The sequence below is a fragment of the Lepisma saccharinum genome, chromosome 3 (assembly GCF_977018435.1).
Source record: "Lepisma saccharinum chromosome 3, izLepSacc3.1, whole genome shotgun sequence".
NCBI lineage: Eukaryota > Metazoa > Arthropoda > Insecta > Zygentoma > Lepismatidae > Lepisma > Lepisma saccharinum.
In genome coordinates this window covers 30,158,305-30,182,769 of record NC_139231.1, presented here as the reverse complement: position 1 = coordinate 30,182,769, position 24,465 = coordinate 30,158,305, and the positions used below count along the sequence as shown (strand labels likewise).

The 24,465-nt window shown below is 35.3% G+C and overlaps 1 protein-coding gene across 3 annotated transcripts in view; it reads right to left on the bottom strand.

Moving 5' to 3' along the window:
* unc-13 (protein unc13 homolog) overlaps nucleotides 1–24,465 on the bottom strand; it is a 671,187-nt gene that overhangs the window by 67,218 nt on the left and 579,504 nt on the right. For all 3 annotated transcript variants that reach the window (XM_083118384.1, XM_083118382.1, XM_083118383.1), the window contains exons 6-10: nucleotides 19,741–19,861; nucleotides 13,549–13,655; nucleotides 11,313–11,454; nucleotides 5,829–5,955; nucleotides 1,550–1,669 (exon numbers count right to left, since the gene is read on the bottom strand). In XM_083118384.1, coding sequence (XP_082974510.1) covers nucleotides 1,550–1,669; nucleotides 5,829–5,955; nucleotides 11,313–11,454; nucleotides 13,549–13,655; nucleotides 19,741–19,861 — 617 coding nt within the window. The remainder of the gene's footprint in view (nucleotides 1–1,549; nucleotides 1,670–5,828; nucleotides 5,956–11,312; nucleotides 11,455–13,548; nucleotides 13,656–19,740; nucleotides 19,862–24,465) is intronic.

Genomic DNA, 24,465 nt, shown 5'->3' with positions numbered 1-24,465 from the left:
TGGGAGAACAAGACGATAGGATAAAATTCACAAGTGAGAAAGATAACGAAGGATTAATTAACTATTTGGACATGAGGTTTGAACGAGTTAATGGTGGGTTTCGAACAAGGGTTTATCACAAGAAGTTGGCAGGGGATAGATATATCCACCAAGATTCTGAACACGCTAACAGAATTAAGAATAATCTATACATGAACTTCTACATTCGGGCCGGGAGGCTCTGTAATTGTAGGGAGGAAAGAGAGAAAGAAGAAAATTGGATAATGAAGGTGGGGTTAAGAAATGATTACAAAGTAGAGGAAATTAGGAGAATAAAGAGGGGGCCCTTAAAGTTTTGAATAAGGAAGGTGGAAGGAATGAGGTAAGTAAGAATATAAAGAAGTAGGGGAAGTAGAATACAAATACATCGGCATCCCATATGTAAAGGGATGTCCGAAAAGTTTGAAAAAAATCTAAAAGACTTCAGGTTAAAAGGGGGAATGAGAGCACCCCAAAATATAGAGGAGTATTTCACAGAATACAAAAAGGATGGAAAGGGGCGAAAAGAGGTCAGAGATGAGAAGGGCGTGTATAGGATAACTTGTTCTTGTAGTAAAGCATATATAGGACAAACCGGAAGAAGCATGGGAACTCGCTGGAATGAGCATGACAAGGATATAAAGGAACAATCACCGAAAGACAGGGCTTTCCGAGCATGTTCTGGAACTGAAACATAAGATTAGAAAAAGGGAAGTGGTAAAAAGAGTTCATAAACAACCTGATAGGAATGTTCACAAGGCTGCAAATATTTGTGTTGATAGGGGGAAAAAACTAAATAGGGATGATGGCATCTTGGATGAAACATGGATCAAAATGTTTAAATGATGGGGAAAAAACAGTGAATAGTCTGTTACATTCCTTGTCATGCCGGAAGTGACTCACGCTGCTTCAGAATCTGTGGAGTTCACATTGGAAGGGATGTAGCACTTGCGCGCTACAGTAGTTATTCATATTGCATGGTAGTATGGGTACACCACACCGTTCTTTTAGAATTATCTCCTAGCCTATATGGCACTTTTAACGTCATGTAATTTTACATTCTATATCCCAATACACTTTTTTACCTAATCATGGATTTATTTATTTATATATATGACAAAGTATTATATTTACTGATAAGAAAACCTGAAGAAGCAAAGCGTAGCTTCGCAAAACGTCTTTCGCAAGGATTGTTACGACTATTATACTCACTCATGTAAGTTTTTTATACTTTTTATATTGTGAAAATGTAAAATCGACAAAATTTTATTACATTCTGCTATGTTGGGACCACCAAGATTGGATGTAAGGAAGAAAATGTAATATCTGGGAACATAAAATCAGGGTTCCACTGTATATTAGTGATTGACAGTTATGTTTTATGCAACACAATACCAATCTATTATAAAATTACAAGTATATCATGAAGGGTCTGAATACAGTGAAACTCCAATTTTATGTTTTGCATTTTCCCACAATGAAACTTTAATCTCTATGGCCCCAACAGAACAACATGCAATAAAATGCTTACCTTCTCCTCTCCCTTGATTTCAACGCTGATGTGAAGACGAATAGCACCAGACACAGCAGACTTATCAGTTCTTTTCTCCAGATTGTACCACACGTCCATCTCACCAGACAGAGTTCGAACCTGAAAAAGGACAATTAAATGATTATTAGCAATTCATTAGAAAAAGCACACACATACAATTTTTTAAAAAAAGAGTACTGAATTGTTACAGCAAGAAAGATTACTGTGTATACATAAAGAGTTTTGGACAGGTGTCACATTTCAACTAATACTCATAAAGTACTCATATAAAATTTACAAATAGTGTTATTCTACTTATCTGATATAAATCTCAAATATTCCGTGAAGAACCTGGTTCATTCACCTTCTTAATTAATGTGCATAATAAATCTCAAATATTCCGTGAAGAACCTGGTTCATTCACCTTCTTAATTAATGTGCATAAGTGGACAGCTGCACCAGGTTTTATTTTTGAAAAGACAAACTACATCTTCAGATACGTAACATTTTTGTGCTTGTTCGGGGTCCTCCCTCTGTGTAGTGACTGAACATATGATTGCACAATCGTGGTTGTGTTGTGAGGAAAGGTTGTTAACTTTGAGACCAGCTGAGCCATTGTATCGAGAAGGAAAAGTCCTGTATGGTAATTGACGTTTTTGTGTCAGCATGTTCACTGCAAGGCAATATTGAAGTAGAATGGCCTCTCATAAGAAAAAGCAGCAACTTACAGGACTTTGAAAAAGTGGTGTATGAAATCTGTGATGATCAAGAGAGTGTAAAATGAAGTATTTTTTCCTGAACATGATGATATAGAAGTTCAGATATCTTACAACAGATCAGACGAAGTGACACAAGATGATGTGAACTTGTCGTCAGTGGCTGATGCTCCCACTACTTTTGGCTGAGAACTTTGCAATTTATCTTTAGATCCCTTTTCACTACAAATTTATGTAACCATGTCTTCAACTGGAAATACTTTATTCCCATTCAAAGCCTTTATTCTCATTCTGGAGAAGTTTCTTATTAGATGCAAGAGTATTGTTTTGAGAACATTAAATATTTGGCTTTGGTATTTAACAACTGGCTGATCTCACTAACCCTAATTTCAGATGAATGAATTCTATTATCTACTATGTAGTTGATTGCAAAAAAGTGCACCTAATAAAAATCTTAAGCTTGTCCTTTGATGCACAACAATAACTCCCAAGGATCTTTAGGAAAAATTACCAAGTCGAAAAATTACCAAGTTAAACAATGCAAAAATTCTTTTGCAAGTTTGAATTATTGAAATTCCTTACTTTTCTCCTTATCGAACTCAGTGGCAGAGTGGTTATCGCAGCATCCTACAACGCTAGGGGTCCAGAGTTTGAATCCCGGTCAGGGCATGGGTGTTTTTTGTCAATGTCCCTTCATCAGTTTCATCATATCGTCACTCATCCCCATTTTTGCAATTAGCCAAAAGTGGCAGAAAAGTGAAGTATAATAAACCAAACCAATAAACAATAACTTTTTCTTTATTTTAGTTTTGGAAATTCCTTTTCTTGCTCCTAAGAATTAATCCCCACCCTCATTTTGGCTAATCATGATACTGTCGAATATGTGATTTTTTTAAAAATATCTATTTGTAATTTCACAGCTTCCCTATATTTCATTCGTAAGTCTCTGGCAGTGCTCAAATTTCATGATAAGAATTGCAACTCACAAAACTTAAAAGTTATTGTTTTAAAGCTTATCTGTAGGAGTTAATAACAATTATAATTTCTTTTCCATAAAAATGTAATTGGTAATTATCCATACTCGTTTTAGATGTGTACCAAGATAAATATTATTTTCTGCTAGCTGAGTCTTAATCTTCTTTCGTTTCGACTCAACTACATTATTTAAATGTTTAAGTAACACATTTTAACTATCGATGTAAGTGTAAATCTGCTCATTTTGGTGATACAGTGTTTTAGAAATTAAAACCATCGCCATGAAAGGTTTTTGGTGCGCGACAACTATTTGCAAACAGTGCTTGCATTATATCTTAACTACTGCTTACTTTTCCCCAATACAGAAGCTAAACAAAACGAAAAATGTTGCTATCCCCATTCTCCGAACAGTTGCTGCCATCTATTGACAGTGTTCTTTCGGAAGGGGCACGTGCTCTAATTTCAAGTTTTCCACTTTGGTTCTTTCAGTTTCTACGGTAGAGCTACAACATCAGATGTGCGCCAGGCTCTCGCTGCCTAATCTGGTGAGTTTCTCTTGTCAACAGTTGGGGGAAATTGGGAAATTTGAAGCACAACAATAACTCCCAAGGATCTTTAGGAACCATGTCGAATTTCAGTCTTGGTTAAAGCAGATAAAGTCATCAGCTTTTGTTAAACATAAATTCATATACAATTTAACACAACCAAATGAAACAAAAAGCTCAAGAATACCTGCTGTAAGAGAAATGCTGCAACAATCTGAGTTTCTAGCAGGCACGAACATATTCTAGCCCCGCAGCTGTACTTCATTGAGAATTGTTGATAAATTAAAAGATTTTCCCTGAGCTTTTAATTTTTTTTAAAATTCAAAGAGTTTGTATAACTATTCAAAGATATGTCACCTAAATTAACCCATAGCAACGAACCACAGGCATGGATTTAGTCGGGAGGGAGGGCTACAGCCTGGAGATGAAGATTCTTTAAAAAAGGACACAAAATGGGAAATGGGAGATATTTGAAATGTGGTTAACATATTAAAAATACAACCAACCATCTGACAAAACTCAGGCTGTGTCCAAAAGGTACAGTACAGACTTGAAGTATGGTCTTCATGAAAGTGACGTCACCTAGTGCAGTTCAAAAGTGTGAAGAACACAAGCAATCGAGATCATAGTTCGGAGCACCGATCGTTGCAGACTCGGTCACGTGATTTCCACACTCATTGTTCATTTGTTTGAAATCAAGGAGGTAGAAACCCAGCAACACAGGTTTAGACAAGAAAGTTGTAGGCTGAAGTTCTTGTATGTATAAGAATATTTGAAGATGCTATTTGATTTCTGTGGTGAAAAACAAGTGTTTAAAACACAGGGAAAACAACGTGTCCTCAGTTTTATGTACTGATCGTATTTGGCACTGCACTCGAAGTGCAATTCGGAAGACTTTCACTTCCAGTCCACCACTTCAAAACCGCACTGCAAGACCATACTCGGAGGATGCTCGCTTCAAGTACGATCTTGCACCTTTCGGACAGCCTCAGAATAAAAGTTATAACTGAAATGTTCTACAAAATTCAAGTATCAGAATCAGTAAAAGTACCAACACTGACAATTAATTCACACTAATATCAGTTCAAAGATGTATCAACACACTCCTACCATTTATATTAGGGATGGACACATTTTTGCTGATAACAATAAAGTATGAATATAAAATTTACAGATAACCAATACACAAAATATCTGCCTCATCTATAAAGGCTCCCTCAGAGCTAGAATTCATATTAGAAAGGCCTTTAGGCTGTTGGTCTAGCCACCAAATTGTTACCTAGATACTTGTTTTTATTATACATGGTACTTTTCACAGCACTGGTTTCTGAGCATGTAATCCATTCCTTCATACCAAATTTGCTAAAGATTCAATTCATCTCGTACTTCTGACTATGATTTTGACTGTCTTTTAAAGTACAAACAATATTTAATGTTGAAGTAAATCGTGGGAAAAGTATTTTATCATCATCAAGAGTCAATGTGACTGTCATGAAAATATTTACTATTTTTGATTCTACCAAGTTTATTCCAACAATTTACTATATTTGATTCTACCAAGTTTATTCCAACAATTCACACTACATAATATTTTTTATGGTTGTTTTCTTAAAATTATAAGCAGAAAGAAAACATTATTGTTAGGTTTTTATTACAAAACAAGTTTTCTACTGTCATAATACCAGTAATACATCTTTTTGATATTTCAATTGTCACATATGAGTTTGTCCATGGAATGATAATTAATCTATGTGATATTCACATTCACTACTTTGATTTTTTCTCATTAGTTCACATGTGATATGTTCTGTTTATGCAATCACCAATTATGCTGCATACAGTATATGTTACAGCATGATTGAAGTGGATTCTGATTGCCTGCTAAGCCAGTAGCAGAATAGAACATGTTTTAATTGCCAATCCCAACTTATCAGTGACTCGGAAGGCAAGAATTTCTAGCCTAGGCCAGCAAACTGAAAGGTAATCCAGTGGGAAATCTAGCTCAGAGGAAGATGGGCTTAATGGTTATATAATATTACTCACCTCGATAATGGTTTGACCCAAGAAGTCATCAGATTCCCTCGTCAATTTTTGCCGCAACTTGGATTTTAAATCATTGTCCTCGTCCCATACTCTAACTTTGATTCTGTCTGATGAGTTATGGCATTCACTGTAAGTAAAAATCGATATGCTAAATAATGTATTCAACCCACTTCATGCATTCAGCTTATTCTATTTACCAGTGATGAATATGATAATTGATATAAGGTAGGGTGGTTTAAGAGTAGCATTTTTCAAAATTTGATTTGTTAATACCAAAATTATGTTACTTTTTTGCTGAAAAAAGAAGAGTTTAAAATTTCACTTTAATATCACAACTCTACGGCTCACCACTACAGCTTTGTAGTTCTTTTCAGGGTTAGCTATCCTTCAATACATGCACCTTTTAAGTGATCTGCATGCAATTCCTTAACTTATTAACATGGCTGTTGAGCTAAAATTGTATGTAGAATCTTCTTTACCAATCTCCTTGTGTTTTGGGGTTGTTTCATGCATGTTAGATGTGTTCATAACTTAAATTCTTGAAAATAAGTGCCAGTTTAAGCAAAAAGATAAAAATGTGACCTTTAGTTGCGAAACCTGCCTTTTGCATTGCCGTGATTTAAATTTTGCTGTCAGTTTCGATGATTAAGTGCCTTAATGGATTTGGAGAATATCCTCAACCCCTCCCCTGCACAGCAGGAGAGGGTTACTCTCATTGAGAGAGTTTCTCAGTCTGAAGTCAGCAAGTAATAAACAGTTCAATTGTTGATGTGGACAAATAGACAGACCGTTCCAGAACATACACATACAGATGGGTTGTACCAAATGAGATTATTTGTCACAGTAAGGTAGTACACGTGTATACAAGTGTATCGTAGTACACATGTATCCAAGTGCATCACTAAAACTAAGCATTTTCTTTGCAGTGACTAAACAGAGTGGCATTGAGGATGTTGGTGGAGGAGATTGAAGCTCCCACCAAGCTGTCGAGCCGGTTGGTAAGGTAAGCAAAGTTTGGTCGCTACACGGAAGAAGTATAGCTTTGCTTAGTGCTACTATGAATGTAACTATACAGATATCCTGCAAGCAATTAAGCTTGAGTGTAACCATAAAAGAACCGTGTTTAGAGGTATTTAAAGTTTGCAGTTTAATTTTCATCATAGTATTTGATTTCATGTGCACCCTGTTTTTAAAGCTGATTTTTTTTTGTTAGATTGTTGCAAAACAGTACTCAAAAGCACTCCTGACATGAGGAAACTGTTAGCTATTAACACGTTCTCTACCAGGATGATTTCACCAATTTTGCCTCCTGCACCAAAGTGGTTATGGGACTTTATTTTCATGTAAAAAATAGAACAGCCAAAACACTTTTGATGTGCACTCAACTCCCACATCTCATCGGTCATGCCTTACGTGCATCATTGTTATACTCGTGACTGACAGTACAATAGGAACAACAAAGTCAAGCCACATGTTTTGGTCATTATGACTGACGTGGCAGAGAACGTGTTAAAAAAATTCAAGGGCCATTCAATATATAACCAGAATTTTGTAATAAAATCTCCTGTAATAGGTCTACAATCACGAAACTTCATGCGCTTGTTCTAGGAAGTACCCTTGTATTAACTGCGAAAGCCCTGTAGCTCACGATGCAAAATCCCTGCGTTAACTGTGGAAGCCCGTAGATTGACATCATGGTACCCGTAACAGAGTGTGCGAAAGCGGAGATGAGATCCGTGATATGTTTTTTGCATTTTGAGGGTGTAAACCCGGCTGAAATTTATCGAGGAATGACTATAATTTACGGTGCCAAGTGTACGAGTGGGTGAATAAGTTTAAAAGCAGTGTGGCACGTGTGGAACACGAACCATGTGTTGGGTTATCGGTCACGGTTACGACTGAAGGTGTGCGGAACGCCGTTGAAGCAGTTGATTGATTGATTGATTGATTTATTAGCATCCATTCAACTTTACAAAAGTTTGGAATTGTCACATTGTACATGTACATTTGGAATACATTTATAAAATTATAGGCATAATATAATATAAAATACAATAGATAGCATGAGATACAAGATATCGTATAAAGAGAATAAATGCATGCTCAATGTTATTTTCTTGAGACATATTGCCTAAAAATATGTTTTCTATATTCAATGCTTGCTTAATTTGCTATGACATTATGTACACACATGTATATATATATACATACACACAAACATAAATTGAGCATTAAATAGTCACCTATACTTACATCTAGATAAATTAAATCGAACAGCAAAGGAAAAATAAAAAAATAATGATGATAGGGCAGTCCTACTTTGTTATATTATTGTTGCTATTCCTGTCACTTACGGTATCAATGTACTCTTGCACTGTGTAAAAACAATGTTCCTTTAGGAATCTTTTTAGATGTAACTTGTACACTGGCAATGACTTTATATTTTTGAATGCATTTGGTAGCATGTTAAATAAGCGTATACCATTATATGTTACCCCTTTTTGGTAGAATGTGGTATTGTGTAATTCCATATGTAAGTCATTCTTTCCCCTGGTGTTGTAGGTGTGGTAGTCCTTATTTGCTGTGTGTGTATTTTGACAAATTTTCATGCTTGTTAGGATTTCATATAGGTATATGCATGGAACTGGCAATATCTGTAATTCTTGAAATAATGGTTTGCATGGTGCATCTGTTGGAGCATTTGCCAGAATTCTAACAGCTCTCTTTTGTAGTCTGAATAATGTAATGCTTTTGTTCATGTTCCCCCAGAAAATGATGCCGTACCGTAATACAGAGTGAATGATGCCATAGTATAGTGTTTTTGCTGCTTCTAGATTTACTACATTTCTTACTGTTCTTATCGCATAACAAAACCCACTAACCTTGTTTGCTATAGCTTCAATGTGTAGATCCCACTTTAAATTTTCAGACAGTTGTACGCCAAGAAATTTTATGTTAGATACATATTCTATGTCCTGATCTTGAAAGTTAATTTCTGGAGTTTCACTGCTACAGCTGTTGATTTGAAATCTAATTGCATTTGTTTTTTTAGTGTTTACCACAAGACCATTTTTTTCTATCCACTCTGAGATGTGAGTGATTGTATTCTTTACGTTGTGTTTTAACCGTTCTGTGTTTGTTCCTGCTATAAGAACAGTTGTATCATCAGCAAAGAGAGTTGTGTTTGCATCTTTACAGTTTTGTGGAAGGTCATTGATGTAAATTAAAAAAAGTAAGGGTCCTAAAATGGATCCTTGGGGTACACCATATGTTATACGTTGTTTCTTTGATCGATAATTTTCCTTGTTATTATCCTCATCGATGTGAGTTATTTCTACTATCTGATTCCTGTCTGTTAAATATGATTTAAACCATTCTTTTGCTACTCCCCTGATCCCATACTGGTCCATTTTTTTTACCAAGAGTTTGTGGTTGACAGTGTCAAATGCTTTTGTTAGATCAAGAAAGAGCCCTACACAGTGTTCTTTTTTATCCAAAATTTCTCTAATTGCTTCTGTGAATGTGTGTATAGCAGATTGTGTAGATTTTCCTTTGCAAAAACCATGTTGTTGTTCAGAAATGATGGAAAATTTGTTAAAAAATGTTATTAATCTATTGTACATAACCCTTTCAAGTATTTTTGAGATGACTGGGAGAAGAGAGATTGGTCTGAAGATCACTGCATCACCATAGCTGATATAGCAAGAGCAATGGAGATTGTCTTTAGGCAAAACATAATTGAGTATTTTGACTTTATTCAACTCAATGCAATTTTCAATTTAACTTGTTATTAATGTTGTAATATTTTGTTTGGGTTATACATTCATTATATTTTTGTTATGGCTGAGCTCATACCATTGCCAATTCTCTTACTGATTACACTGATACAGATACTTGAAAACTGTAACAATTGAAAGTAGTTCAGAATATTTACAATTCCACTGGAACTATATCCACCGATCTACCCAAGGTTTGTTTTAAAATATTTAAAATTTCACATGAGGTAGTGATTTAATCACAAAATTAATTTCTTCCCACAATGTTACAAAAATTAAAAAAAATATGCATTTTGTATAATTTCCAAAATAATTTAACTTTGTAAAAAGAGCAAGCACCATTCTTGTGGACTCTGAGAGACATTCATTCAGACTCTGGGAAAGTCTCAGCTGGTATAACTGATTTAATTCCAACAGGTACTTTCTGATTCCAATATGTATGTATGTATGTACATTCCCTATAGTTTATAAATGTATTTCAGGTCTAGGGATGGTACCAAGATGACACATGATACAGTCCCATTTCATAAAATAAGAAACCTGTCTGATTGTTGGTCTTGCATCAGCATCTAAACTACAATCTCATTCTTGTCTCTGTTAGGGAACTTCCTTGAAGTGACAAGCAATGGGATGAACAAAGAGTTCCAGCCACAAATTCAGGAAATGATTTTCTGATTTTTGAGACCCTGAACCATTAGGAAATTTTAAACAGACAGTGCTCCACACTATAAGTTTTCATTCCAGAAATGTAAAAACAATCATTCCAATGTGTAGAATTCGAGCTGCTCTGAAAATTTTCTGACTTTGTTGGAAAAATGTCCATCCCACACAGTCCTAAGTTAGAATATTAATTGTTGTGTGCCATAAAGCATGAAAGTTTTTTGGATTGATACTACCATTCTAAACACTTGCTACTTGTTACCATTTGCAGTAACACCTTTCCTTTTAGGAGATTTCAGACTAAAGCTACATGTGTTGCTTAGGATTGTGTGTCCTTCAGATTGGCTGTTTCCTCAATATCATGCATTGTGTTGGCTCGGTCTGTTGGCCCAATGGATGATTTTCTACAGATTGTATGGGGCCCTTGTTCCTTGTCACTTTGGTGTGAAATTCCCATGTTGCTTATCACTTTGGTGTGAAATCCCCATTTATCACTTTGGTGTGAAACCCCCATGTGGCTTATCCCCTTGGTGTGAAATCCCCATTTCACTTATCACTTTAGTGTGAAATCATCATGCTGCCTATCACTTCAGTCTGAAATATTTCTTACTGTCAAAAGAAAGTTAGCATCACAAGATTAATACCAGTGTTGCCAACATCCCCATAAGCAATCTTCTTACCAATCTTGTGGTGTGTAGATACTTTCAGAATATGACTTTCAAAGGAGGTTGTAAGAACAACTGGCATCATAGTGGCCTTACTTCGGCAACAAATATAAATAACTATATAATACCAAGAGAAAAAAGAACATGATGAACATTCATTATTCATACGGTGATATTTAGGAAACTGCAGCAACTATAAAGATAAAACTATGTGATATGAAATCTTGATCAAATACTATTTCGTTATGATATAAATTATACTAAATAGTCAGTTCTTCAAAAAATTATGATAATGAACTGTGGATATGGCATTTTTGTTTTAATATGTTTTTCTGACACACAAAAATACTGTTAGGAAGAATATTATACATTCAAATACTTACAAATAGAACTTTTCGTCCCACACAGGGTTAAGCTCTTGAGGCATCGTCTTCGTTCTTTTCTTCATTTTACCCACTTGCACAGTTACGTATGGATCCGATGTTCCACTTTTATCCTTAGCAATCAACCCCTGAGCGCATAACACTACAAAGAAACACAAACAGGCTAAGAACTGATTAATAAACAATTAGATCAGAAGATATGAAAACTTCTTTTCTTTTTCCATTTGCCAAGTTTGCAACAGCAGATTATTATTTTTTTTCTTAACTGAAAGCATGTGCATGTGAATGTGTAATATGTGACAAAAAACATTTAGAGGCAACTGTATTCTTGTAAGTATATAATTAGTGAAACATCAAGCATAAATGACTTAAGACAGTAGCCGAACTGAGCTGTCTTCATAGCATTAAAGAAGGAAATTTATGTTGTGACATTTGCTGTAAGAGTATGCTGAATTTTTGTAAAAACATTATTTTTTTGTAAGCAGAAATTGCAACCGCTTGCTGTGCAAAAGAAAAATGTGTTAATTTTCAAAAAATGCTGTACATGTTTGTGAGTATTGTGTACATTAATTTCTATGTTGAAATGTTTTTTAAAAAAAGGTGTACACAGAGATATTTTACATGCAACAGATATAAAGCTTCATTTGTTTCTAGGTCTAGACTGAAGATCATGACAGATTATAGCTGATGCAGCTCACAAATTTAGAAGCCTCAGAGCGATAAAGTGTTTGCAGCTTCGCAAAAATCTGATGCAATGATGTACAAAGCATGAGCAATTCCAGCAATTGCCAAGTATATAAATTCTGAACATTGCAATCAGATGGATTCATTGAATTAACAAAGAAAAACTACATGCTTTCCCTTGTTGATATTGGAAAGATGAAAATATGAAAAATACATTCTTTTGCATTTGTAAGACTGTGAATATGGTTGCAAAACATGTTACTTATATCTGCATTAAAATTCTTATAGCAAAAGCCCATGAATCTTTTCTCTGAGAATCGGGCAAGTAGAAGTCTTACAAAAAATCCAAAAAGCATCAAAATACAAGAAATACTGGACGAGAAAAACTACAGTACTCGTATTATAATATAAAGATATAAAAATGCATACAGATAAATTGAAAAAAATGCCAATTTATCTACTTCAAACTTTAGAAAAAATATCTATCTACAAGAGGAAAAATGAAGCTACATGCCTAATACTGAATATGTATAACTATAAAAGAGTGCTAAGATCTATGTACTGTCATGGGATAACAATACAAAGTATGCATGCTGAATGCATTGCATTAGGTAAAAGTTCTAGTAGAAAATGTAACTGTTCACACACATGAGATGGTACATAAATTACTCAAAAATAGTTACATTTAACTACCTTATTTAACATAAATCAGTGCTAGACCCAGATCTTACAGACAGCATACAAGGTATGACAACAGATATAGAAATAAGGCTCTACATAGGTTAGAATTTCTTTGCAATTCCCTACGCAGGCATTTTTTTTAAAGCTACGTGTAAGAGAGAGAAAAAATTGTTCAGGTAAACAAAGAGTGATAGAAAAGTGGGAAGTAAAAATTGTACAGTTCTGAGTTTGAAGGTATGATCTTGCTATTGGAAATCAATACAGAGTAGTTTTCTATATAGAGACTGGTGCAGGTATCATGTCATAGTCTTTTTTTGGTTGTCTGTTCGTTGGCCAGTGGGTACCTGTTATAGCGATCTTGCATGACCATTTGGATGTTCCTTCTAATACGTTTTCTTCAGCTTGTTCAATTGAGTCTATGTGAGTATCGGGATCCACTGTGAATGTGGTTCTGCGGAAAAATAAACACCAAAAACACACCACATCAATACACATAAGATAGCAACATTTATGGAACCATACGGGAACGTATGGAGAGAAAAAAAAATAAGAGGAGATGTGATAGAAAGTTTGAGATGCACGCTACTGGGGGGAAATGCTATACTAAGCAGCATGTAGCATCTCAAAGCCTTCCTATCATCTGTAAAAATTCACATAAAAAAAGGAACAGCACGCTCCACCTAACACATAAATGTGTTGTTTGGAAAAGCATATCCATTTGTTGCCAATACTCTCTACTTCATTGCAATCTTGCGAATGCTAGATAAATCCAGATACTTTTTGGTGCAGTTTAGAGAGCACTAACAGGTCAAATGGGCACACTTACTTCCAATTACACCCCAACAGGACATATAGATGATAAGTAACAAACCTGTGATTGCTATTTTGGCAGACCACTTGCTCGTGCCATCTAACACGGACTGTTTTACAGCTTTCATGTGACCAATATGAGTTTTTTCTTCCACTCCAAATACGTCCCTGCATCATTCAGGAGACAAAATAAGGAATATCGTTTAGTTTGGGGTCTTTAAAACATGACATGGTGAGAAAGCATTGTTAGAAAAGAAATTGTTAGTGTAGAAACAATAACAACTGAACTCAAAGAATTGAGGGCAAAAATTCTAGAGATAGCAAGTGAAGGCAAAAGAATTCAAAAAAATTATAATTTCATTTTAATAATTTTTGTTTATATTCATTGCTGATCAAATAGTTTTTATTAAAAAAGATTTAAAATATAGAATACAAATTATAAATAATATTATGCATACATGCAATGTTTTTTAGTTCTTTTTCCATAATTTAGCACATGCTGTAGATTATAAGCTGTTCTGCCCGCAAGCATGCATAAAATTTGTCAGAAATTCAATAAAATCGTGGTAGTTCGGAAGAGTTTTTCTGATCTGCCAGAATGCACAAAAGTGATCTAGAATGTTGAAGTACAATGAATATTTTCTTCCAGATATCTACCCTACATAAAAGTGACAGAATGCAAATTGGAATATAACTTTATTTGCTTTATAAAGCACACTAGAATTTTAAAAAAATGTCGAAATTAAGAGGTTTGTAATATCCGCTACTACAAACTGAGTTGATTCGCTGCATCAAAGCAAATAATACTGCTAAACTTAGGCTTGCTGCAAGAAAATTAGCAGGGAATAAATACGAAATTTCATTGGTAACTACTCATTGCTGTGTTCTACTGCAATTATTAACTATACAAACATTTGTCCTTAATTTATATAATGAATGGATCTGAACTTGGCCTGTATATCTAAAAGCTACTGTTCTTGATATCTCAGTTAACTAACATTTGTATGTGAATATATTTTTGAAAACTATTTCTCAATTTCTGTTTATTTCTTGCAAATTTAATACAACTGACCCAATGTTATTAAATATGTATATGGAGACTGGTAAACCAGGTAAACATATTTCACATGCTAAGTTAAACATCATATTTAGTATATACTGTATTTTATTTACAGCATAACAATTTTAACTTCACAAATTTCAATTCATACATGCTTTATATCATGGTCAGAGCGTAATATTTGCTTACTTATTCTGAGGTGATTATTAAATAAGAAAATTCACAACCTGTAAAGTAAAAATTGATAAGAGAAAAAAAAAATCCTCCTAAATGGATGAAAATGAAGCCGACACTGGTTTTCAAAATTTGATTGCTAAAAAAGCTTGAAAAGTATTAGTGTTGTGGTGCTAATCGTGCTGAACTGTTCTCGGTTCCTGTACAATGACAACGACATATAAAACTTAAGTCTCTAGTGGCCTCATACGTGCAGCATAAAAAGTGAAAATTTTTAAGGGTTGATAGTGACAAAATAAGGTGTTAATGAGCAAAATGTTACCAAGAAAAGCAGTTCATTTTGAAGTCTTCTACACACTATGAAAATCTGTCATCATTAAAGAATGACACCCTGTGGAAATATACACTGTGGAACTTCGATCTTATGTTTTTTCAGGGGACTAGGATGATAAAACTTAAAATGCAGAAAAATGTAAAATCTGGGGATGTAAAATTTTGATTAGACTGTATCACCTATTACAGAAGGTACAAAAATTTGAAGAGTATTAGTTAAGTTGCTAAATTTTAATACATTATTTTTGTAAAGTAAACATATTTTCTGATTTTCTTATATTTTACTGTTATCATAGGTTGGTGCAGTGACCTCTGGCATTCAACCATGATTATCTTGAGACTGCATATGATATATAAAAGAATCTTAAAATAAGTGTGAAAGCTTGCCTCTTTTGTCTCCATGATCAGAAAATGTTAGTTGTTAGAAGATTGTAATGTTTCTCTGTAACAGTCATGCCATGTCTTGTTTTACACTGAAAGTATCTATGCCAGTGGTTCTCAATCATAATGAGACCGAGGCCCGGTAAATGCTCTTCTTTTAAGTCGATGCCATAATTACAACAATTTTACTAGTAAAAACCTTTCTAATTTTAAACCTTTATGTATTAACTAATGTGCAGTGCTAAAATTGAATATTAATAAATAAATTATGACAAAATTCTAAAGAAAAATATGTTGTTACATTATGTCTAAGCTTCTTGACAATATAAAAATTAGGTTTAAATTAGTTGCCATCCAAAGCTCAGTCGTTACAGTGTCTGACTATCACGTGGGAGACCCGGGTTCAATCCCCAGCAGGGGAGAACCGGGACTTTTTCAACCTGTTCAAGCCGGCTCCGGCGCCCACCTAGCATCATATAAAATGGGTACCTGGAGGAAACTCTGTAGTTTCCTCATAAATTAATGTACTAAGCCCTGATTGTCATTGACATGTTACATTTTGAACAAGGAAATATTCCAATTACTGTACTTGGAAAATCAATGACTATATTATTATACTCAGAAAGGATATAATTAATTTCATTTTAATGAAGTTGGTTGCAGAGAAACTGTTTCAGGAGAACCTCTTGTGGGCAAGTATAATTGATGGCAGGGCCCAGGACCGGGCTGGTGGTTGAGATGCACTGCATAAACCCAAGTGTGTCTATATATCACCCTGCATAATTTAGATACAGAAGAAAAAAACCTAGAGCAGAAATTTTACAGTACATCCACAATATGATTTGGGGTTGTGAATTGGAGGCTGAGGAACAATACTTTCTGATACCAATACCACTGGTATTGGCCAATATCAATGCAGCAACATCGGTTACAATTCTACCCTCATTTAAAAATTGTGATTGTCTTCTACATTCACAAATAACCAGTATTTACTTTATTTCTATTGTACACATGTTCATAAAATTAACAGGGAGCCATTGAGATTAAGAACCCTGTATCAATGTCAATATTTTTTAAGTTTTTGATCTTGATTTGGTTCTGTTATGTAGGAAGATTGATTTAAAGTGTCATGTGTTAAAAAGTTGCAAATGAGTTTGTGTCAGATTATATAAAGTGAAATAATACCTTAAGAAGTTAAATTGTGCTCTTTAATTCTTGCAAAGTAAGATATATGAAGGGGCATCAAAACATTTTGCCTGTTGAGGTATAATTTGTTTAATAATGTAAAGATTGAAACAATGAACATACATGTAATTTTCCTGTAGTATCGTGTCCTCTACACAGGACAAAGTCTCAATCATTTCCTGTGCTGACCCATTAGACACGTGCACTGCATCAGAAATTTCCTGGATGGTGGTGTATCTATCTGCTTGAACGAGCTCATCAACACTGTGGCGGTTGCCGTCTGCACCAACGTTGATGGCCTGCCACTCCTTGGCTTGTCCTCCCTGTTGGTTTCTCCCACTTTGAACTTAACTACTTAAGTGTGTGCTTCGTGGCATGAGATTCGAGGACCTACAGGAGGTTAAAACAGCTCTAAAAGGTGGGGCAGGGAGTATTCTGTGGAATTTTCCAAACTTTTTTTGAGGCCTGGGTAAAAGGCTGGCGTAAATGCATCAAACGTGATGGGAACTATGTGGAAGGGTAACTCTGAGTAGAGGACACTACAGGCAAACTATATGTTTGTTCATTGTTTCAATCTTTCCATTATTAAACAAATTATACCTCAACAGGCAAAGCTTTTGATGCCTCCTCGTATAATATTATGGAAAAAATGAGGACTTAAAATTCAATTTTAAAATTATGTAAAAGTCTGGTCATCCTTCGCGTACCATATGGACTATATTCAGTGTAAAGTATAGTTCAAAATATTTACCAGCACTTCTTGGTTTTTTATCTTTTTCATTTTACATATGAATTGGTCTATTGGTTTCACATAAAGGTGGAAAATACGTATATATGAAGAACATGAAAAGCATTTAAAGGCCCCCCCCCCATTTTTGACATTCTAACAAATACATAATGAGAGATGTAGACACTTCTGGGTTATTACTATACCTCGGAATTTAGGTATTTAACCTATTTTTTGCTTTATAGGTATGTAAGAAATAATAAGTTATGTCAGAGTTTTGTTAAAAAATGCAACAACTGATGAAGTTTTATAGTGCCTAAAATAACTATTTTGCTTGTTAGAACCTATTTTAGGATTACGTACCTAAATCACGCCTTTTTTTAAGGTTTTTATATATTTTAAATGGTTTTACAAGATTTTTATGTCTCACAGAGGATATTTGCTTTGTTTGGTCATGAAAAATTCAATGACGAACTTGTTTGAAGCGTACTGTCTGTCGATTTCCTTTCCTCCAAGTCCATGGTGATTTTTCAAAGCTCAAAGTAAAATGTCTGGTGCCACTGTTACTTGCACAGTCCAAAGTGCAAACTTCTGAACCATGTGGTCTCACTCACTTTCGCCTCACTTCAGTGCTTTATGGCATTCACACCTTGCAAACTATCATTTCAGCATTGCAAGTTTGCACCACTGACTATGCTTTTGTTGAAAGATTATTTTCAGCATATAAGATGATCCTCACAGACAAAATTGCGGAGTTTGACTGTGGATATCATGAAAGTGATTTTTGCATAATGGAATAGTGGATTATAATAGCAAATTTCCAATGGTAAGTTCTGCCATCGCCGTAGGGTTAGGCAACACACATAACCAGTGTTCAAAAAATGTTCTTCAGAGCTAGGTGCCAGGCGCCAGGAAACCACCTACTAGCAATTTTGCATACTATAAGAAGGTTTGCTGGCCCCTGTGGTGTAGCACGTCGAGCTACAACACCAGGGGACCCGGGTTCGAATCCTGGCCTGGGCATGGAGGTTGGTGAGTGTTCATTCATCAATTTCATCATATCATATAACTCATCCCCATCTTCTCAAATTAGCCAAAAGTGGCACAAAAAGCGAAGTAAAATAAAGCAAATCAATCAATCTATAAGAAGCTGAGCATCACAATATTCAAAACATCGCTAAATCATGTGAGAAAATCGGGAAATGCAGGGTCGGGGGACAAAGAGTAAGAAATTGTTACTGATTCTATGGAACATTCACAATGTTGATAGAAAACATTTGCTAACTTCTGCTGTACTGCAATTTGAACTTAGAATCTTCAAAATTTCGAATATGCAAACTTAAAAAGAAAGAAAAGAAGGCAATATTACAGCAAGATATCACAGTCGAGAGGCTTGAATTTTTAGTTGCCATAGCGACCTGGCGACTGTGATTTTTCGAGCCCTGCACATAACATTATGCAAGATAGTGCGTATTTCAGGATATAGGTGTCACATTTCCCTTACCGGTGACTATACCTAATCAGTATTTTTCAGGAATTTTGAACTATTTTTAGTGCTTTTTTAACCTACTTCAGGACTTTTCGAACCTAATGTAAGATATTTTAGGACCTATTTTAGGGTTTTTAGAGCCTATTCTAGGAACCTAAAAATCCGAGGTCTAGTTATTACAAGTCTATTGAAAGTCAATTATATTGTTAAAACCCAAAGTGTCCATGACTGTACTTGAGTTTGTAATTTTCCAAATATACTCTCGTGAATCTAATTCGTCATTTACTCTTATTATTTTACAACTTGAGTGCATCATTTACTTAAAATTAAAAAAAAAAATCACTTAACCCTAATCTTTACTAAAAGCTGGTGATTACATAAATATTAAAATGTTATTTACATTACACATGTAGTGCAGGACTTCTGTATGAAAAAAATATTTATTCCAATAATGCTGAGATCGAGTTGCTATGCATATTTATTGTTGATAATTGTAACTTTCTAGTATACAATACAAATGTTAATTTCTTTCTTTTAGATTATGTTGTTATCCTTTGTGCGAGTTCAAAATTATCACTATAAAGTAATGTATTAATGTCTGTGGATGCAAAATAGTTAAAGAAAAAATTTAAGGGATGTAAGTTATGAAAATGAAAATTGAATTAGATAGTCAGATGTAGACTAGGAAATGTGGAAAACATACATACCAAATTAAAAATCAATGAGAGTTCTTATTCATGTATAACTCAACCACAAAAAAGGGCACAATGGACATATATACTTTTTCTAAAGTATTAAATATTAAGAACAACATACATATGTTGGACAGAAAAAAGTAGCAACTGACCATAGCTTCATATTTTCTTATTTAAAATAAGAAAATTATTAGAAACGACTGCCTTACCTAATGAGTTCAAAAATTTCAGGCTTTTCTCTCTCTCGCTGTTTCATTCTCTCCTTCATAGCTGTGATTATGCTGTTTGCCTTGTCCTCGGCACCATGTTTTGAACTTTTTTCTGCTGCCCCTGTACGTGAAATAAAATGGAGATTAGTGTTAACAGAATTTCAAAATATATATTTGAGGAGCACGTAAAAAATTATGAAGTATATGATATTGATTTGCATTTTTGTTTTGCGAGAGACCCAGGTTCGATCCCCAGTGGGGTGAGAACCGGGATTTTTTTCACCAGCATCGTACAAAGTTGGTACCTCGAGGAAACTCTGGGGGTAAAAGCAGCCAGGGGCATGGTGCTGATCCCATCACCCCCACTTTCGGCTGTGATCAAGAAAGTGTGGGGCCCTAATATACCTTCATGGCGTGGTGAAGCACAGGGGAGCACTTCACTTTTTTTTAAAAAAAAATTGTTATTTATATCATCACTTTCTTGCGTGTTTGGCAAATTGTAGTGATGAAGATGAGTGATACGCAGGGACACTCATAAAAAATACCACACCGAGATTTGAATGAAGGAACGTGTGTGGCAAGTTTGAAAGTCGACCACTTAACTTGCTCCATCATCGAGCTAGGGACAAGGTGGGACTGGCCCCACTGGGACACATGGGCAACCGCTCCCTTGGCAGTCCCAGTCTGGCCCTGGCTAGGGTAAATGATCCAAGATTCAACTATTGATACAATGGATTTCTTTGAAAGAGCATATTCTTTTGGGTCCAATGAAACAAATATTATGGGACAGAAATCAGTAGTATAACAGTGAAATAGTGAAGGTTATAATATTGTTGCACAAAAGTAGTGCAGGAATGTGAATTGGTACATTGGTAACATTAGTGCACCTTACTGAAGTGAACAAATCTCCAAAATGGTGTTGGCTTTCCATTGGATAACATGTGGTTTAGTTTAGAAGATCAACATCCATTATCACTTTATCTAGTTTTCAAGATGGAAGTCAGCTACTACTTAATTATATTTAACATAGCTTTCATTTTGGTATCTTTCCATATTAATTTATGTTATAGGGACTACCCAATGACGCAGTGGCATGGCATGGCATTCATCCTCGATCAAGCATAGAGTTCCAATAAAAGACAAAATGCAGTCAATTTTACCATTTGGCCTATTGCATTGAACTTTTTGGATAACCAGTATAAATTGCTCCAGCTTAAAGGTAATTCCTATAGAGCACAATGCACTCTTGGGTTAAAGGGGTGGGGCTGTTTGTAAATGCATGTTGCATCTATGCAACTTTGGGAAAATTTGTGATGGAAATTGGACTGAATGAACAATACAGCATTTGACGGAAATTGAATTATGTTATCACTGAAGTATCACTGGTATCATATCATAATAACATCTCCAAAACTGGCAAGGGAATTATAACAGGTAATAAAAATTTCCTTTTGGGGAGTGTCATGTGAAATCTGGTGGGAGCTGAGAATTGCATTTGGGGGGAGACAATAATCGGCTCTTGAATATCAATGTTAAATTTTTTATGAATTCTTGTGATGGTGTCAAGCATTAATTTTTTTGGAGAGGGGAGATCAATATTTAGAGATCTGGCATAAAATCTGTACTGATCATTATTTGTCATTTTCCCATCCAATAGGAATTTGTATACTATCAAGGCGATTTTAGTCTAGATTGTTCACAAGGAGGGAAGTGGGGGGTCCTTTGTTCCTTCTCTCTTCGGAACTTAGCCAAAAGTGGAACAAAAATCGAAGTAAAATAATCCAAATAAATCAATCAATCTTCTCAAAGTAATTTGGTTGTAAAAAAATGCAGTGCAAGATAGCTAGGGAAGTTCTGTAACGTTCTCAAGTTGTTTGATACAAGATGGACAGAAAAGTATCAATACTCAGTAGGGTGACTTGCGAAATCGTATACACTAATAGTAGAAACTTTACTGTTGTCCATTTTTGAACCATTTTGTAGTAGAAATCAGGGGTGCCCACAGGGGGGGGGGGGGGGATGATGGCTCAAGTTGCGCCATCGAGACTTTTGAGGGGAATTTTTTTCCCTTCAAATAATATAAAATTCAACATTTATCTTTTTATAAGATATATGTAAAAATTTCACACTTTCAACGTACCATACAGTATTTAATCCATTAGATGAAAAAATAAAGTGTTTAAGGATATTATCGAAAGGGGGGGGGAAGAAATATCTTATATATTAGGCCTTAATTGACACGTGGGTTCTGGGGGATTCTGAATTAATCTTTGGGGGGAACAGTATCCAACTCTAGGTCTTAGATTATTGCGGGTATTTTAGTTAGAGAGGGATTGAGCCTAAAATTGAGGGGTATCCAATTATTGTGTATTTCTATTGTCTTTGACTGTTGCGGAAATTCTGGTGTAGAGACAGAATTAATTATTTGGAGGAGACAATACTCACTCTTCAATAGGCGCAGTGGTAGCGTCGTCGCCTTGTAATCAAGGGGTCCCGGGTTCGATTCCCGGTGGAGGCACATAGTGGTTAGGATCCCACTTTAAAGTGTCGATCCAGTCCCGATTATTAGCATAAAGTGGACCTAAAACACCAAATCAATCCAATCCACTCTTCAATATCAACAGTAAGTCTAAAATTGGCCTGGAAACTTTGGTGGTAGGATTGAGTATGAAATTTAAAGGGAGAGATAGCAAGCTCTTGATAAAATGTTAAATCTTAGATTGTCAAGGGATTTCTGTAGTGGACAGAGAGTTCGAAAATTAAAGTTTGGCGACTGTATTTAGCGATACGGCATCCACACGTTTTTGACCCCGAACGTGTCAAAGGGGAAGCTGGAAAAGACTAAATATCTCGGGACCTTAAGAAAGTATTGACATCCCATTAAATTAATATTCTTGAAAGCATGCAAAGAAATGGATGTAATTTTTTTTTTTGCTCGCATCGCTCGCAATACTGTTACTAAGATGTGAGTTTGCCGCTTTAATGAGGTGAGTCGAGTGTGAAGTTTATATGCTATAGCAAGATTACAATACAATAAATAAATATATTCTCGATTATGATGAACGATTTTAGGGGTGGCCTTGAGTGATGGGCACCAGGCGCGGAGCGTCCATGTATGCCGTGTAAGCCGGGCTTACACTTTATTAGTTCTAGTAAAATGTATGTAATTATATGGCAAAATTAGTAAAAACTTCAAAGTTCAACTCGGCCCGATACCAGTCTTCGAGGTCCTGTTTGTTAGATTGCAACACTTCAGCACCAGGGGACACATGGGAACTCTCGCCTTTTGCTTGCGGAAAGTTGTAAGCCGTCTGAATGTTGCCTTACAAATTTCTGACCGCGAAGGAGCAGTGCCTACCGTATCTGGATGGAGAAGAGCGGGCCAAACCCTAGGTTTGTAAACCTACGGCCACAGGCTTACAGCAGCGTTGCAAACCCCATGTTTAGAAAAACTGTTGTTCATGGACGTCCGCAGTATTTCTTTCCACCAGGGAGGATTAAGCGAAGTATTTTTTTTTCTGGGGTTGGGGTAACTAGGTATATTTCCCTTCTCAAAATATACTAATTCAATTTGAAGTTAACATTTTTCTGCAACGCCCTTACAATAATTAACCATTTGATGTGACTGAAATGAAATTGTGAAAAGGGTTGACATTCATTTTTCAGGAAGTGTCTCCTTGCCTTGCCCCTTCTGGACATCCATGGTGTCGTTTAAACTCCGAAATTATGCTACATACTACTAAATTGTTCTGTGATTTTCATATTATTAATATTAATTTATAACAAAAATATAAATATAAATTCGAATGGTTCAACCAACGGTATGGGTTCGACTTTATACGTGAAAAGTTTTAGAAAATTCAACCACAACGAAAAGTGGCCCTCTTGTTTTATTTATTCCCCAACTTACAAACGACTTTTTAAACTTGTGCGAGATTTAGCACCATTATGCTTGGGTTGGCTTCACTGAATACGCGCCAGCGAGACACAGGCCCTGCAAAAGGAGGGGCTCCAGCGTTGTCGGGTATGAATGGTTGACTGCAAACGAAATTTGAGCCGGTGGTGCTTCAAGCAGGTTTCTTCCAGGAACAGGGAATTCTGAAGCAAAAATCTAACAGGAAAGGGAAAAAGGAGAAACCTAAAAATGAGCGGGATACGGGAAAACTAGATACACATTGATGTGCTAAATTCTTGTTTCTGTTTTTAGCTTATAGGAGAGCATAAACATCAGAAATATTAAGATCTCTGTTTTCCGTTTATGTATGAACTCAGCTGGTAATAATTGAGCTAAAAAGTGCAAAAATAAATAAATAAATAAATGTTAATGAAAGCTGAAGATTGAACCAATTTTACAAATCTCATGTCAAATGTGAACAAAATATTATTAATTACGTAGTCAGTGATTCAAACACTCTTCGAACAGCGTTCGAAAAGCCTGTTTATGATCTTTTAGGTGCTAGATTTGCTTTTACAGTATCCTAAGAAAGCACTTACATGTCCTTTGATAGAAATTTCTGGATATGTCCCTACAATTAGTGAGCATTTCTTTTATAATTAATATTGTATTTTTTTTACTAAATATAGGAAATTTTAAGGCAAGAGAGGGAATTTTTTTTATATCCAAAAGGGATATTCCCCTCACAGTCCGAAAGATCACTGCTTTGAGCAGTGACCAATTTTGGATCTGGTTTCTTTTTGTTTCCCCGTTCTTGTTGTCGAGGTATT